The sequence below is a fragment of the Muntiacus reevesi genome, chromosome 15 (assembly GCF_963930625.1).
Source record: "Muntiacus reevesi chromosome 15, mMunRee1.1, whole genome shotgun sequence".
Lineage (NCBI taxonomy): Eukaryota > Metazoa > Chordata > Mammalia > Artiodactyla > Cervidae > Muntiacus > Muntiacus reevesi.
This window is the reverse complement of record NC_089263.1, coordinates 5,479,572-5,495,269: the sequence shown is the minus strand read 5'-3', so window position 1 is coordinate 5,495,269 and position 15,698 is coordinate 5,479,572. Positions and strand designations below refer to the sequence as shown.

Sequence of the window (15,698 nt, the reverse complement as noted above, 5' to 3'; positions counted from 1 at the left end):
GAGGAATTACAAAGGGAAAGCCAGTGTTGACACAACTTTCAGTGCTAAATCCTTTGCACAGGATGTTAGAAAATGGTATTAATCACTCATTTATGAGTTCACAATGCCACAAAAATTTCTTGATCATCTATACATGTACAAGGTGCTGGGGAAACAACAATGTAGGCATACACACAGCCCTACCTTAATGAGCTTATAGATGGCATAAACAGCAGGGTGGGTTTTTAAAAAATTCTGTAAAATATGCATTATATGAAATTTACATCTTTAAGTGTACGGTTTGGAGGCATTCAGTATACTCACACTGTTGTGGAACTGTCACTATTTTCCATCTATAGAACATTTTCACCGTCTCCAGTTGAAACTCTGCAGCTCTTAAACACTCCCTGCCCGGCCGTAGCCCCTGGTAACCACCATTCTGCTTTCTGTCTCTGTGAATTTGACTACTCCAGAGACCTCACTTGAGTGTAACCATACAGTGTTTGGCCAGTATACTTTTGTGACTGTATTATTTCATTTAACAAAATGTTCTGAAGGTTCATCCATGTTGTAGCATGATCAGAATTTCCTTCCTTTTTTAGGCTGAATGATGATTGAGTGCATATACCATATTTTGTAAATCCCTAAAGAGATGGGACTACCAGACCATCTTACCTGTCTCCTAAGGAATCTGAATGTGGGTCAAGAAACAACAGTTAGAGCCTTACCTGAAACAATTAACTGGTTCAAAATTGGGAAAGGAGTATGACAAGGCTGTACACTCCCCCTATTTAACTTCTATGCAGAGTACATCATGCAAAATGCTGGGCTGGGTGAATCACAAGCGCTAGAATCAAGAGTGCTGGGAGAAACAGCAACAACTTCAGATATGCAAATGATACCACTCTAACGGCAGAAAGTGAAGAGGAACTAAAGAGCCTCTTGACGAGGGTGAAAGAGGAGAGTGAAAAAGCTGGCTTATAATTCAACATTCAAAAAACAAAGATCATGGTGTTTAGTCCCATCACTTTATGGCAAATAGATGGGGAAACAGTGGAAACAGTGGCAGATTTTTTTTGGGAGGGCTCCAAAATCACTGGGGATGGTGACTGCAGCCATGATATTAAAAGATGCAGGCTCCTTGGAAAGAAAGCAATGACAAACCTAGACAGCATATTAAAAAGCAAAGGCATCACTTTGCCAACAAAAGTCTGTATAGTCAAAGCTATGATTTTTCCAGGAATCATGTATGGATGTGAGGTTGGACATAAAGAAGACTGAGCCTTGGAGAATTAATACTTTTGAACTATGATGCTGGAGAAGACTCTTGAGAGTCCCTTGGGCAGCAAGAAGATCAAACCAGTCTATTCTAAAGGAAATCAACCCTAAATAGTCATTGGAAGGACTGATGCTGAAACGCTAATACTCTGACCACTTGATGCAAAGAGCTGACTCATTCGGCTGAGTCCGGGAAAAAGACTCTGAGTCTGGGAAAGATTAAAGACAGAAGGAGAAGAGGGTAGCAGAGGATGAGATAGTTAGATAGCATCATCGACTCAACGGACATGAATTTAAGCAAACTCTGGGAGATAGTGACGTACAGTGAAGCCTGGTGTGTGGCAGTCCCTGGGGTTGCAAAGAGTTAGACGCACCTTAGCAACTGAACAACAACCACCCCAACAACCACATTTGTCTACCTATTCATCCTTCAGTGGACACTGAGTTACTTTCTCCTTTTGACTATGCTGAATAATGCTGCTAGAGTGTGGGTGTACAAGTTCATGACCTTGCTTTCATTTCTTTTTGGTTTATACTCAGAAGTGGATCATATTATAAATTCTATTTTCTTAAGAACTATCACGCTGTTTTCCAAAGGAATTACACCATTTTATAGTCCCAAGAAAAGTACACAAGGCTGCCCATTTCTCCACATCCTTGTCAACACCTATTATTTTACGTTGTTTTAGTAATAGCATTTTAATGGGAGTGATGTAATATCTCACTGTGGTTTAGATTTGCATTTCCCTAATGATCAGTGACACTGAATATCTTTTCATATGATTACTGGCCATTTGTGTATCTTCTTGGAGAAATGTCTATTTATGTACATTTTAAAATGAGATGTTTGGTTTTCATTGTTGTTGAAATCTCTGTATATTCTGGATATTATCAGATATGTAATTTGTAAATATGTTCTCCCATTTCGTGCTCTGCCTTTTTACTTTGTTGATAGTGTCCTTTGGTGTACAAAAGTTTTAAAATTTGGTGAAGACAAATTTACCTACTTTTTAATGTTGTTGACTGTGCCTTTGGTATAATATTCAAAAAATTATTACCAAACAAATGTCATGAAGTTTTCCCTTTTCTTTTAGGATTTTTATAGTTTTTAAGCTCTTACATTCATGTCTTTAATCCAATTTGAATTAATTTTTATATATGATGTTAGGTAAGGGTCCAACTTAATTCTTTTGCATGAACATATCCAGCCTTGCTATTACCATCTGTTCAAAAGGCTGTAATGTCCCCACTGAATGGTCTTTGTAGTCTTGTTGAAAAGCATTTGCCTACCTATGTCAGAGCATATTTCTGGGCTCTGTATTCTATCCCATCCATCTTCATGTTTGTCTTTATGCCAGTATCACAGTTTTTTGAGTATTATTGTTGCTCAGTCACTAAGTTGTGTCCCACTCTTTGCAACCCCACGGACTGCACCATGCCAGGCTTCCCTGTCCTTCACTATCCCACAGAGCTTGCTCAAACTCATGTCCATTGAGTCAATGAAGTCATCCAAACATCTTATTTTCTGTTGCCCCCTTTCCTCTTGCACTCAATCTTTCCCAGCATCGGGGTCTTTTACAATGAGTCAGTTCTTTGCATCAGGTGACCAAGTTATTGTCAATTATTGACCAATTATTATCATCATCAGTCTTTCCAATAAATATTTAGGATTGATTTTCTTTTTCTTTGTAGTATTTTGAAATCAGGAAATATAAGTCTTTCAATTTTGTTTTTCTTTCCAAGATTGTTTTGGCTGTCCAGAGTCTCTTGAGATACTGTGCAAATTTTAGAATGAATTTCTCAATTTCTGCAAGGAAAAATGCTGTTAGGATTTTGCTAGTGACTGCACTGAGTCTGTACATTGCTTTGGGCAATACTGACATCTTAATGATAAAACTTCCAATCCACAAACATCAGTGTCTTTCCATTTATTTATGTATTCTGTATTTCTTACATCAATGTTTTATAGGTTTTAGGGTACAAATTTTTCACCTCTTTGATTAATGTGTTAAGTATTTTATTCTTTTTCACATTTTTGCAAATGGAATTGTTTTCTTAATTTCTTTTTCATATTGTTCAATTTTGGGTACAAAAATATCACTGTTTTGTGTGTATTGGTTATGTACCTTGCTAATTTGTTAGATTATTTTATTAGTTCTAATTTTTGTGTCTTAGTACTTCATGATTTTCTCTAGGGCTCATGCTATCTATAAACATACAATTTTACTTCTTTCTTTCCTAATTGGTTGCCTTTTATTTCTTTTACTTGATTAACTGCTCTGACTATGACTTCCAGTATTACATAGCACAGAAGTAGTGAGAGAAATCATCCTTGCCTTGTTCTTGATCTTAGAGGAAAAGCTTTCAATCTATCACCCTTGAGTATGACATTCACTAAGGGTTTTTCATATATGGCTTTTATGATGTTGAGGTAGCTTCCTTTTATTTCTATTTGCTGAATTTTTTATCACAAGAGATAGATGGATTTTAGCAAATAGTTTTTCTTTCCCATCAATTGAGATGATTATTTGTTTTTTTCCTTCCTTCAGTTAATGTGGTATATTACGGTGCTCAATTTTGTATGTTGAACCATCCTTGAATTCCAGAAATAAATTCCACTTTGTCATGGTGCATGATATGATTTTGGTTTGCTAGCATCTTGTTGAGAATGTTTGCAATAATATTCAAAAGGGAAATTTCTTCCTTATTCATAAGGAACTATAGCACTCTTAGAGTGTCTTGATATGGCTTTCATTAAAGGGCAATGCTATCCTCATAGAAAAAAGAAAGCATTTTCACCTTTTCAGTTTATTAGAAGAGTTTGAGGAGGATTAATTAATTAGTTCTCCTTTAAATGTATGGTATAATTTACCAGTTAAGCTGTCATATTCATGGCTTTCCTTTGTCAGGAGATTATCAATTACTAATTTGATCTCCTTATTAGTTACAGGTCGACTCAGATTCTCTATGTCTTTGTGATTAAGGCTTGGTGAGCTTTGTGTTTCTAGGTATTTGTCTAGTTCATCTAGGTTAGCTAATTAGGTAGTGTTCAGTGGCTCACTGTATCCTCTTGTAACTCATTTTGGTTCTATAGAATTGACAGTCATGTCCCTGCATTCATTTCTGATTTTAATAATTCAAGATTTTTTACTAATCAGTTTGCTGTTGTTGAGTCATTAAGTCATGTCCAACTCTTTGTGACCCCATGGACTGCAGCACACCAGGCTCCTCTGTCCTTCACTATCTTGTGGAGTTTGCTCAAATTCATTTCCATTGAGTCAGTGATGCTATATAACCATCTCATTCCCAGCATCAGGGTCTTTTTGAATGAGTTGGCTCTTTGCATAAGGTGGCCAAAATATTGGAATTGCAGCTTCAGCATGAAGCTTCAGTCCTCCTAATGAATACTGATTGATTTCCTTTAGGTTTGATCTAGCAGTCCAAGGGACTTTCAAAAGTCTTCTCCAGCATCACAATTCAAAAGCATCAACTCTGGCACTCAGACTTCTTTATGGTCCAGTTCCCATATCTCTATATGACTACCAGAAAAACCATAGCTTTGACTGTGCAGACCTTTGTCGGCTTTGACTACAGTGAAGAACAGGGAAGCCTGGTGTGCTGCTGTCCATGGGGCTGGCAAAGAGCTGGACACGATTTGACGACTGAACAGCAACAATCTTTGTTGGCAAAGTGAAGTCTCTGCTTTTTAATATGCTGTCTAGGTTTGTCATCACTTTCCTTCCAAGGAGCAAGCATCTTTTGATTTCATGGCTGCAGTCACCATCTGCAGTGATTTTGGAGCCCAAGAAAATAAAATCTGTCACTGCTTCCACTTTCCCCCTCCTGTTTGCCATGAAGTGATGGGACCAGATGCCATGATCGTAGTTACTGAATTCACTTTTCCACGCTCCTATTTCACCCTCATCAAGAGGCTCTTGAGTTCCTCTTCACTTTCTGCCATTAGAGGGGTATCATCTGCATATCTGAGGTCATTGACATTTCTCTTGGCAATCTTGATTCCAGCCTGTGATTCATTCAACCCTGCATTTTGCATGATGTACTCTGCATAGAAGTTAAATAAACAGTGTGACAATATGCAGTCTTGCCATACTCCTTTACCAATTTAGAACCAGTCAGTTGTTCTGTCTGGTTCTGTTACTTCTTGACTTGAATAGAGGTTTCTCAGGAGACAGATAAGATGGTCTGGTATTCCCATCTCTTTAAGCATTTTCCACAGTTTGTTGTGATCCACATAGTCAAAGGCTTTACTGTAGTCAATGAAGCAGAAGTAGATGTTTTTCTGGAATTACCTTGCTTTCTCTATGACCCAATGAGTGTTGGCAATTGGTTTCTGGTTCCTCTGACTCTTAAATGCAGCTTCTACATCTGGAAGTTCCCAACTGATGTATCACTGAAGCCTAGCTCTAAGGATTTTGTGCATATCCTTGCTAGTGTGTGAAATGAGTGCAGCTGTTCAACAGTCTGAACATTCTTTGGGACTGGCATGAAAACTGACCTTTTCCAGTCCTGTGGCCACTGCTGAGTTTTCCAAATTTGCTGACAAATTTACGAAGCACCAACTCTTTGGCACTCAGACTTCTGAGTGTTGAGTGCAACACTTTAACAACATTCTCTTTTAGGATTTTAAATCCTAAGGTGCTGAGTGCAGCACTTTAACAGCATACTCTTTCAGGATTTTAAATAACTCAGTTGGAATACCATCACCTCCACTAGCTTTGTTCATAGTAAAGCTTCCTAAGGGAAGCTTTTTTTTTTTCACTTGACTTCACACTCTAGGATGTCTGGCTCTAGGGGAGTGACCACACCATTGTGGTTATCCAGTTCATTAAGACCTCTTTTGTAAAGTTCTTCTGTGTATTCTTGCCATCTCTCCTCACACTCTTCTGATTCTGTTAGGTCCTTACTGTTTCTGTCCTTTATCATGCCCATCCTTGTATGAAACGTTCCCTCGATATCTCCAATTTTTTGAAGAGATTATCTAATCTTTCCCACTCTGTTTTTCCCTGTATTTCCTTGCATTGCTCATTGAGAGGCCTTCTTATCTCTCCTGGCTATTCTCTGGAACTCTGCTAAAGATTTAATTAATCTTAGCCAAAGTTTTATCAATTTTGTCAGTTTTTCTGAAGAATCAGTCCTTGGTTTTACTGATTTTATCTACTGTTTTTCTATTCTTTATTTATTTCTGCTCTAATCTTCCCTTCCTTTTGCTAGACTCGAGCTTCGTTTGCTTTTCTAGCTCCCTTAAGGTGTAAAGTTAGGTTATTAATTTGAGATTTTTTTTTAAAAAAAGTAAGCATTTTACAGCTATACAGTTCCTTCTGAGTACTGCTTCCATTGTTTTCCATAAGTTTTGGTATGTTGCATTTTCATTTTAACTCAGCCTCATGCATTTTCTCATTTCCCCTGTGATTTCTCCCTTGACCCACTGGTTGTACAAGAGTGTATTGTTTAATTTCCACATATTTGTGAATTCTCCAATTTTCCTTCTGTTACTGATTTCTAACTTAATCCCACTGTGGTCAGAGAAGATACTTTGTATGATAATTTTTAAATCTGTGGTGACAATCTGTGAATATATACAGTATATCCTGGAGGATGTCCCATGTGCATTTGAAAAAAGGAATATCCTGCTATTGTTGGGTAGTGTTCTGTATATCTTGTTAGATTTAGTTGCCTTATTGTGTTGTTCAAGTCCTCTATTTCCTCACTTATCTTCTGTCTAGTTTTCCTATTCACTACTAATAGAGTGTGTGTGTGTGTGTGTAAGAGGAGACCTGAAGTGTCTATTATTACAGAAAACTGCAGACCTGTCACTACAATTCTATGAAGTTTTTGCTTCATATATTATAATGATCTGTTATTAGGTGCATAAATACTTATAACTGTTCCATATTCTTGCTGTATTGAATCTCTTATTATATACAAGATATCTTTGTCTCTTGTAACTTTTTCTGACTAAAGTCTATATTGTATCATATTAGTATAACCACTCCTGATCTCTACAGTTACTATCTGCATGGACTATCTTTTTTATTCTTTTGCTTTTGATTTATTTGTGTCTTAATGTAAAGTCATTATACACATTGGAGCATTTCTTAGATCCATTCTACTAAACTGTCTTTAAAAACAAAACAAAACAATTTTTTATTTTGTGCTGGAGTATAGCTGATTAACAAGCAATGTTGCAATAGTTTTGGGTGAACAAGAAGGGACTCAACCATACATATATATGTATCCATTCTTCCCCAAACTCAATCTGTCTTTTGACTGGAGAGTTTAACCTATAATTTAAGATAATTACTGACAAGGAGGGACTTCCTTCTGCACTTTGCTATTTGTTTTCTAGCTTTTTTGGGCCCTCATTTCCTGCATTAGTGATTTTTTTTTTGCATGTTTCATTTTTTATGGTGAAATTTTTAAATTCCCTTCTCATTTCCTTTTGGGTACATTTTATAGCTATTTTCTTTGTGATTACTATGAGCATTATATTGAACATCCTAAAGTCATAGCATTCTGATTTTATACCAGTCTGAATTTAATAGTACACAGAAACTCTGCAAGAAGATGATTTTTAAACAGTAAAAAAATATATATATATGGAATTATAAATCAAGACAAGAACCACCAAGGAAAAAGCAGACTGCTATGATAAAGAAAACAGGTAGCCTTTTCAGAGGAGTCAGCAAGGAGGGTCTCTCTAAGGGGACACTCACACGGAGACATAAAAGACAGAGGAGCCAACTCTGTATGAAGTGGGGCAAAGAACATTCCTGACAAAGAGATACTACAAGTCAGAGAGGAGCCCAAGGGGTTCCTGAGAAACGGTGGTGCATGGGGCAGGAGCTCATGCTGGCATGGAGCAGGGAGTGAAGCCCGGGAAAAGCAGGTGGGCCCTGGCCACATAGCCTGGGAGGGCAGAGGTGGAAGAGTTCCACATCCGCCACAAGGAAAGCCACAGAGCGCCTCAGAGCTCCTAGTGACAACGTCCTAATTCTGTCGGAAGAAGATCCTTCTGGCCATTCTGTAGCAAGGATCCAAGAGGGAAGACAGTGGAAGTGAGAAGCCCAGGAAGAATAGCCCTGCAGTTGTCGAGATAAAAAACAATGGCGGTCAGTCCAGAGTAGAGATGGAAAGAAAGGGCAGATCTGAGGGATGACCAGGTGGGACAGGGAACCCTCAGCCCAGGTTTGAAACCTCACCCTGTGACGCACTCACTGGCTCGGCACCCCAAACTCCCCACAAGCCTCTACTTTCTTCTCTGTAAAATGAGAATGAGGAAATCTACCAAGGATGAGGAGGAAGTGACATGAAATCATGAAGCTTCCATCTAGACTAGTCAATGCACCACGAACACCCTTCCTTCCTCTCAAACATGGGCCATCGGGCTACTGATTGATGTAGACCTAATTCACGACAACCCTGCGATGCTATGAAAACTGTGAGTACTTGACACCAAACTCCCAAACCCTGCCAACTGTGGGTGGGCTATCACACACCCAGGCCCCACAAGCCCCCTGGCCTGACTTGGGGACAAGGACTTGTCTGGGTTTAGCCCCTGTGGTCAGAGTGGCATGTAGGAGTTGGGTCAGTCCCCTGCCCACAGAGACCCAAGTGGGAGGGCGGGCAGGGGGGGTGGGCACTTGGACATCAGCACCAGATGGTACTGGAGAGAAACCGATGGAACGAAGGCAGCAACCTCTCCAGCAGATTTCCTTCCAAATCCAGAGGCGCAAAGGAGACAGAGCTGTTTAAACCCTACACGCCCACAGAACACACGGTCCACCAGGAGAGAGAGGGCGGGCTGGCCTCCCCTTCCTGCCGGCTGCACCCGAAGGCCTTGTATAGTGACACGGCTCCTCAGTCCAGCCACCACCCTTCCCTGGCATCCCAGCCTAGAGATGATCTTACTGGCTAATAGAGATCCCCTTTCTGAAACAGCTATGGGCAGGACAGACAGAATTCTTTGTATTTTTAACACTAGGGTTTGAGAAATTGAAGGATGCTGGAGGTGGTGGAGGGTGGCCTTGTTTAAAGCAAGGTACATTGTCTGAATGCGACTGGTTCTTAACTATTCCAAACAGCAAGTCACAGAGCAACAGAAACGGGTTGCTGGTGGTGACAATCGGTGCAAGCAGGTCGGGTGCTCTGCGTCCACTTGTTTTCTGGCCTCGTCAGACCAGCCAAGAAACTCCAAGAAGCAGATGACTGAGGGGCTAAGTGTCAGTGTTCAAATGCCATGTGCCCTGCACCAAAGTGGCATGCCCTTCCCAGGCAGGCCTCATTAAGAAACATCTAAATCCCAAACGAATGTAGTTGGCCCAGATTTGCCCTCAAGCAGCAGGATCTGGAGCCACCAACATCTTAGTATCAGCAGCTGAAGAGGCGTGAAGAGTGTCACGTTGAAGCCAAGCATCACCACCACTCAGCCTGTCTTTCTATCCTTACAGCTCGTGGGGAGACCAACACTCCCACATACAACCCCTCTCCGACCTGTGATAAATGAAGCAGCGATCCTTGTCCACATGATAAAGTTATGAAAGCAAATACCAAACTGGGAGCTTTGCCTTATTACTACTTTAGCTGTTGTAATGAATGTTTATTCCCTGGACTTGTGCCCTGGACAAAAAATAAATAAATGAGATGAAATTACCTACAGGTGAGAGAGCCTGGTGCTGAGCCAGCCCCCGCAGCCCTCCCCCTGGGCTCTGCTCTGGGCGACTGCAGCACCGCAGCCCGTCGTTAACCAGCCGCCAGGGAGGCCAGGGTTCGTGCAAACGCAGAGCTCGGATATTTCTCAGAAATCAGGGCCAAACACCATTAAAAGCTGAAACAGGAGCAATTCCACTTCTGGGTACATACCCAAAAGAAGTGAAAGCAGGGACTCAGGCTGTACACCCACGTTCACAGCAACATTATTCATAAGAGCCTAAAGGAGGCAGCAACCCGAACATTTATCAATGGATGAACAGACAAAGTATGTAATCTATCCATACGATGGAGTATTTTGCAGCCAAAAACGAAGGAGATTCTGACACCATGGACCAACCTAGAGGACATCATGCTGAGTGAAAATCAACCAGTCACAAAAGAACAAATACTACTTGACTCCACTTATATATGAGGTCCTTAGGGGTGTCAAATTCAAAATGGAAGGGTGGTTGTTGGGGCTGGGGGAGGGGAGAATGGGGTGTCAGTGTCTAATGAGCACAGTTTCAGTTCTGAAAGACAAAGGAATTCCGGGGACGGATGGTGACAATGGTGGTACAGCAATGTGAATGTACCTAATGTTACGGAACTGCAGGCTTAAAGGGTGAGACAGAGACTTTTACGGTATGTACTTACTACCATAAATTTTAAAAATCTGGAGAAGGAAAGGAAGGAAGGAAAAAATGGAGAGGAAGGAAAGGGCAGGGGGAGAAAGGAAAGAAAAGAAGTCAATAGAATTCCTAGAGCTGATGACTTTGAAAGGGAGGGTGACCTGGTGCCTCATGATGTGCCGGTGTCCACGGATCAGCCCTGGACCAGTGCCCCAGCCGGTCCACATCGCTGGGCTTTGCAGACAAGCCCGTCCTACGGGGAGGTCTGTGGGTCCAGAGGGTAACTCACCTTCAAGATTCCACACACCACCAAAGCAGCCTTGGCCTCGGGGCATGGCCTGTCTGCAGTGGGGGTGGGGGACAGACGGACGGAGTTTCCTGCAAATTGATACTTGTCCCCAAAGCAAGCACTGGCAAGTCAACCGGACAGAGGTCGAGGTACCGGAGTCTTGACTTCAGAGTGGGCAGGAATGCTGTAGAGCTCGCCATCCCCACCAGCCCAGGGTGAGGCTTACAATCATTTCCCTGTGGCTTGTTACAGACGGGCCTGGCCCGACGGCCACAGACCTGCCAGTGACTGCCTGTGTGACCTGGGCCATGTCTCCAGCCTCCCTGTTCTTGGGCCGCCTCCAGCATCTCGCAGTCACTGTGGCACAGCCAGGGCCTGGCCCTTTCTGCTTCCCATGAGCTGTATGTGCACGTGTCACCAGGCACAAGACTCCTGGGGTGGCTAAAGGCCCGGAGGTGGTTAAGCCCCTGTCTCGCAGCTGCTCATGCAGAGAGGGCCAGTTCAAAGTGGTTCTGATGCTGCCAGCTCAGAGCTCAGAGCAGGGCTCCTGCCGAAGGTCTGTCTGGGCCTAAACCCCACACTTGTACCCCTCATCTGCTTCCCTCTCCAAAGTCCTCCTTGACCTCGGTTCCACCCAGTGAGGCTCTTTTCTCTCCCTCACCCAAGATCTTCAACAATGCTGTTTCTACTCCTTCACTTCCTGATCTCATCCCAGTTTGCCCCAACACAGCTTCCACCCCCAGTAATCCCTAAAGTGAGTGAAAGTGAAGTCACTCAGTCCTGTCTGACTCTTTGCAACCCCCATGGACTATAGCCTACGAGGCTCCGACATGGGTTTTTCCAGGCAAGAGTACTGGAGTGGGTTGCCATTTTCTTCTCTAGGGTATCTTCCCCACCCAGGGATGGAACCCAGGTCTCCCGCATTGCAAGAAGACGCTTTTACCCTTTTACCATCTGAGCCACCAGGGAACCAATCCCTAAAGCTACTCCTTTGGGGCCGGCAGCAGCATCAGGCATTGTTAACCACTCCCTTCCCACACCTCTCACCTCGCTCCTTAAGGACAACCCACACCAGGTCTGTCTGCCTTCCCGTCCGGCCCTGACCCCGGAACTCCACTGTGCCTCTGCTAGCATCTTCTCTTTCCCGACTGTGCTCTGCTCAACCCGGCCAAGGCCAGCCACACCAACAGCTGCAGCCCCAGCCTCGCACCCAGCAGCCTTAGTCCCTTCATCCACCAGGCCCACCATCCTGAGCTCCACCAGCAAACTCAAAGCTAGCTTGTCCAAACTGGAACCCTCGCTGTGTCCCCAAACACTCTTCTCCTTTTCCCATCCAGTAGCCCTGCCAACCACCCAGGCAACCAGAGCATAGCTCGGGGGTACCCTGGGTCTCTCTTGCCTCTGCCTTTCCAGGCCAGACACCCAGTCCTATGAGTCTCTCCTCCCAGCACAACCTCCTCCCCACAGGATCACCTCCTCCACCCCCATGCCTGCCCCTGAGTTCAGACGGTTTTGCCTCACACTCTCCATTCCTAGTGCTCCTTCTTGCCTTTCCAACTCCAGTCCCCCCAGGTGCAGCTGTGGGGCTGTCCTTCCAGACCTTAGTCCATGCACGTTTCTGCCTCCCCTCGGGAGGCCTCACCCGCCCTCCCCATTCTGACTCTGGGCACCCACCTCATTAAGGCTGCTCCCCTCCCGGCTGCAGCCACACCAGTCCACCTGTCCTCCCCAAGATGTAGCTCCTGTGGCACCCCTTATGTGACCTGCCACTGCTCCCCCAATCAGGGAAGCACCCTCACTTGGCTGAAGGGTCAGCTCTTTCATGATGCCCCCACACTTCAGGGTGATCACTCCCTAGCTCTCCACCTGGCCCCCAGTGCTCCCTGCAGAAATGCCTACTCAAGCACAGATGCTTCGCCCATCTGTGACACCACTGCCTTCTGTGGAAAGGACCGGGTCTTTTAGGATTTGTAACTGGCACCTACCACAGTGCCCGGAGATCTTCAAAATTGCTTGTTAGGAGAGTGGATGGGTGGTGGAGTGGGGATGCACACAAACATCCTTCTGTGTCTGAAGTTTGAGGTGGCCAGCCGCTCCCCACCTGCCCACCATGTGACCTTTCCCTCCTCCACCCATTCATCAAATCAGAGGAGACACAGCTCCTTCCTTGGTTCCCTCAACTAGGCAACCTCTATTCCTCTCATAGAACCAGCTCTGTTTTACACTAAAGTTGGATATTGATTCTTTGTACTAGACAGTTGGCTCCTTAGAGCAGGACTGACTGACCCAGCATTGAGTCCTCTGAGAGGGGCCTTCACCCACAGAAAGGGTCTTGGGAGGCCTCTAGTGGGGAGCACGGGAGACTCCCATAGCCAGAGGACTCCTATCACCCGAAAGACTCTCATCACTGGGCAGATTCCCAACACCGGGAGGACTCCCACACCGGGCGGACTCCCACTACCAGAGGACTCCGGTCCCTGGGCGGACTCCCACACCAGGCGGACTCCCACACCGGGCGGACTCCCATAACCAGAGGGCACCCATCACCCGGAAGACTCTCATCCCTGGGCAGATTCCCATCACCAGGCGGACTCCCGGTCCCTGGGCAGACTCCCACACCGGGCGGACTCTCACATTGGGCGGACTCCCAATTCTGGCGGACTCCCACACCAGGCGGACTCCCATAACCAGAGGGCTCCCATCACCCGGAAGACTCTCACCCCTGGGCAGATTCCCATCACCAGGCGGACTCCCACACCAGGCGGACTCCCACACTAGGTGGACTCCCACACTAGGTGGACTCCCACACTGGGCAGATTCCCATCACCAGGCGGACTCCCACACCAGGCGGACTCCCACACCGGGCGGACTCCCACACTAGGTGGACTCCCACACTGGGCAGATTCCCATCACCAGGCGGACTCTCACATTGGGCGGACTCCCAATTCTGGCGGACTCCCACACCAGGCGGACTCCCATAACCAGAGGGCTCCCATCACCCGGAAGACTCTCACCCCTGGGCAGATTCCCATCACCAGGCGGACTCCCGGTCCCTGGGCAGACTCCCACACCGGGCGGACTCTCATGGCCCGGCGGACTCCCACACCAGGCGGACTCCCATCCCCAGGCGGACTCCCATCCCCGGGCGGACTCCCACTACCAGAGGGCTCCGGTCCCCAGGCGGACTCCCACACCGGGCGGCCTCCCACACTAGGTGGACTCCCACACTGGGCAGATTCCCATCACCAGGCGGACTCCCACACCAGGCGGACTCCCATCACCAGGCGGACTCCCATCACCAGGCGGACTCCCACTACCAGAGGGCTCCGGTCCCCAGGCGGACTCCCACACCGGGCGGCCTCCCACACTAGGTGGACTCCCACACTGGGCAGATTCCCATCACCAGGCGGACTCCCACACCAGGCGGACTCCCACACCGGGCGGACTCCCACACCGGGCGGACTCCCACACCAGGTGAACTCCCACACCAGGAGGCCTCCCATCCCCGGGTGGACTCCCATCCCCGGGCGGACTCTCATGGCCCGGCGGACTCCCACACCAGGCGGACTCCCATCCCCAGGCGGACTCCCATCCCCGGGCGGACTCCCCCACACCCGGCGGACTCCGGCACTGACCCCTCACCAGCCCGGCTCAGCACTCAGGCCTCTGCCTAAGGCGCCCCCCGCCCCCGCCCCTTGTGCCCCACCTGCCCAGGGGTGGCAAGTCTGCGTGTGAGCCCACCCCCGAGCCAGGAGCAGACGCCCGCGCCGCGCAGAGCCCTCTCCAGGGGCAAGCAGACTCACCATGTTCATGACGGTAAGGATAAACCTCTGGGCGGCCTCGGCCCCGTGGTACTGCACCATGTCAGCGTCGGCCACCACCAGGGTCTCCACCGTGTGTTCGCTGGTCAGCCGGATGGCATTCCTCCGCCGCCGCCCGTCCCGGGACGACCGGCCCCTCCTCGGCTTCTTTTCTAGAAAACAACGGAGACGTTCGTGCAGCACTTTGCGTGTTGGCTTCCTATCCACACAGTGAACAGGGCTCTCGTCACACCGCCCCAAGAGGACGACCAGTCTTCCCGTCCAGCGGCTGGGCCTGGCGCCCCCTACCCTCCTCTGCCGCAGCCAAGCCTGCGCGTCTGGGGCCAGATGTCACAACGGACATGCCCGTCCACCATGGCAGCGAGGGGCAGAAAGGCTGAAGACCACAGAACAGAAAATCTGTCCCTGTGGAGAATGAGGAGGACAGTCTGTGGAGGATAGGAAGCCTGGGTCGGGCAGGGAGGGTTAATGACCCAGACCCACAAGGCTTTCTGAAAGCGCCAGGACCCATTGCTGGTAATTGGGGCCAGCAAGCAAAGACCTGGAAGTGGGTGCCCCAGAGACTGAGTGGATAGTCAGGAATAAGGAGCCATTAGCAGGCAAAAAAGCAGTATTTCAAAAAAAAAACGAAAAGAAAAGAAAACCAAAAAACAATAGGAAAAAACAAATCACAGGACAACATCAAGGCCAAGATTTGAGTTTGCTGTTTCCTCACCACAGGGAAGGGATATTAGTAAACAGTGAGTAACCCTCTGCTGACTCTTCAGATCAGTTGACTTCCTAGAAGACCTTACTTTGCTTAACAGCTGTGGTTACTACTCTTGAGTCCCACGTCAGAACATCTGGACGTTTAAAGCCGCCATGTAAGGACTGACATACACATTTGTGGGTGCAAACACCTCTGACCAATATCAAAGGCTGATGTCAATAACATGCGCTTGCAGGATCCGAATGTGAACAGAAAGGCAGTTCCTTAATTTGATAGCTATTATT

The 15,698-nt window shown here is 46.3% G+C and overlaps 1 protein-coding gene across 2 annotated transcripts in view; it reads right to left on the bottom strand.

The window, feature by feature from the left end:
• The window catches only part of ADAMTS17 (ADAM metallopeptidase with thrombospondin type 1 motif 17), a 388,819-nt gene that overhangs the window by 308,511 nt on the left and 64,610 nt on the right, over nt 1–15,698 (bottom strand). For both annotated transcript variants that reach the window (XM_065906211.1, XM_065906212.1), the window contains exon 4: nt 14,688–14,857. In XM_065906211.1, coding sequence (XP_065762283.1) covers nt 14,688–14,857 — 170 coding nt within the window. The remainder of the gene's footprint in view (nt 1–14,687; nt 14,858–15,698) is intronic.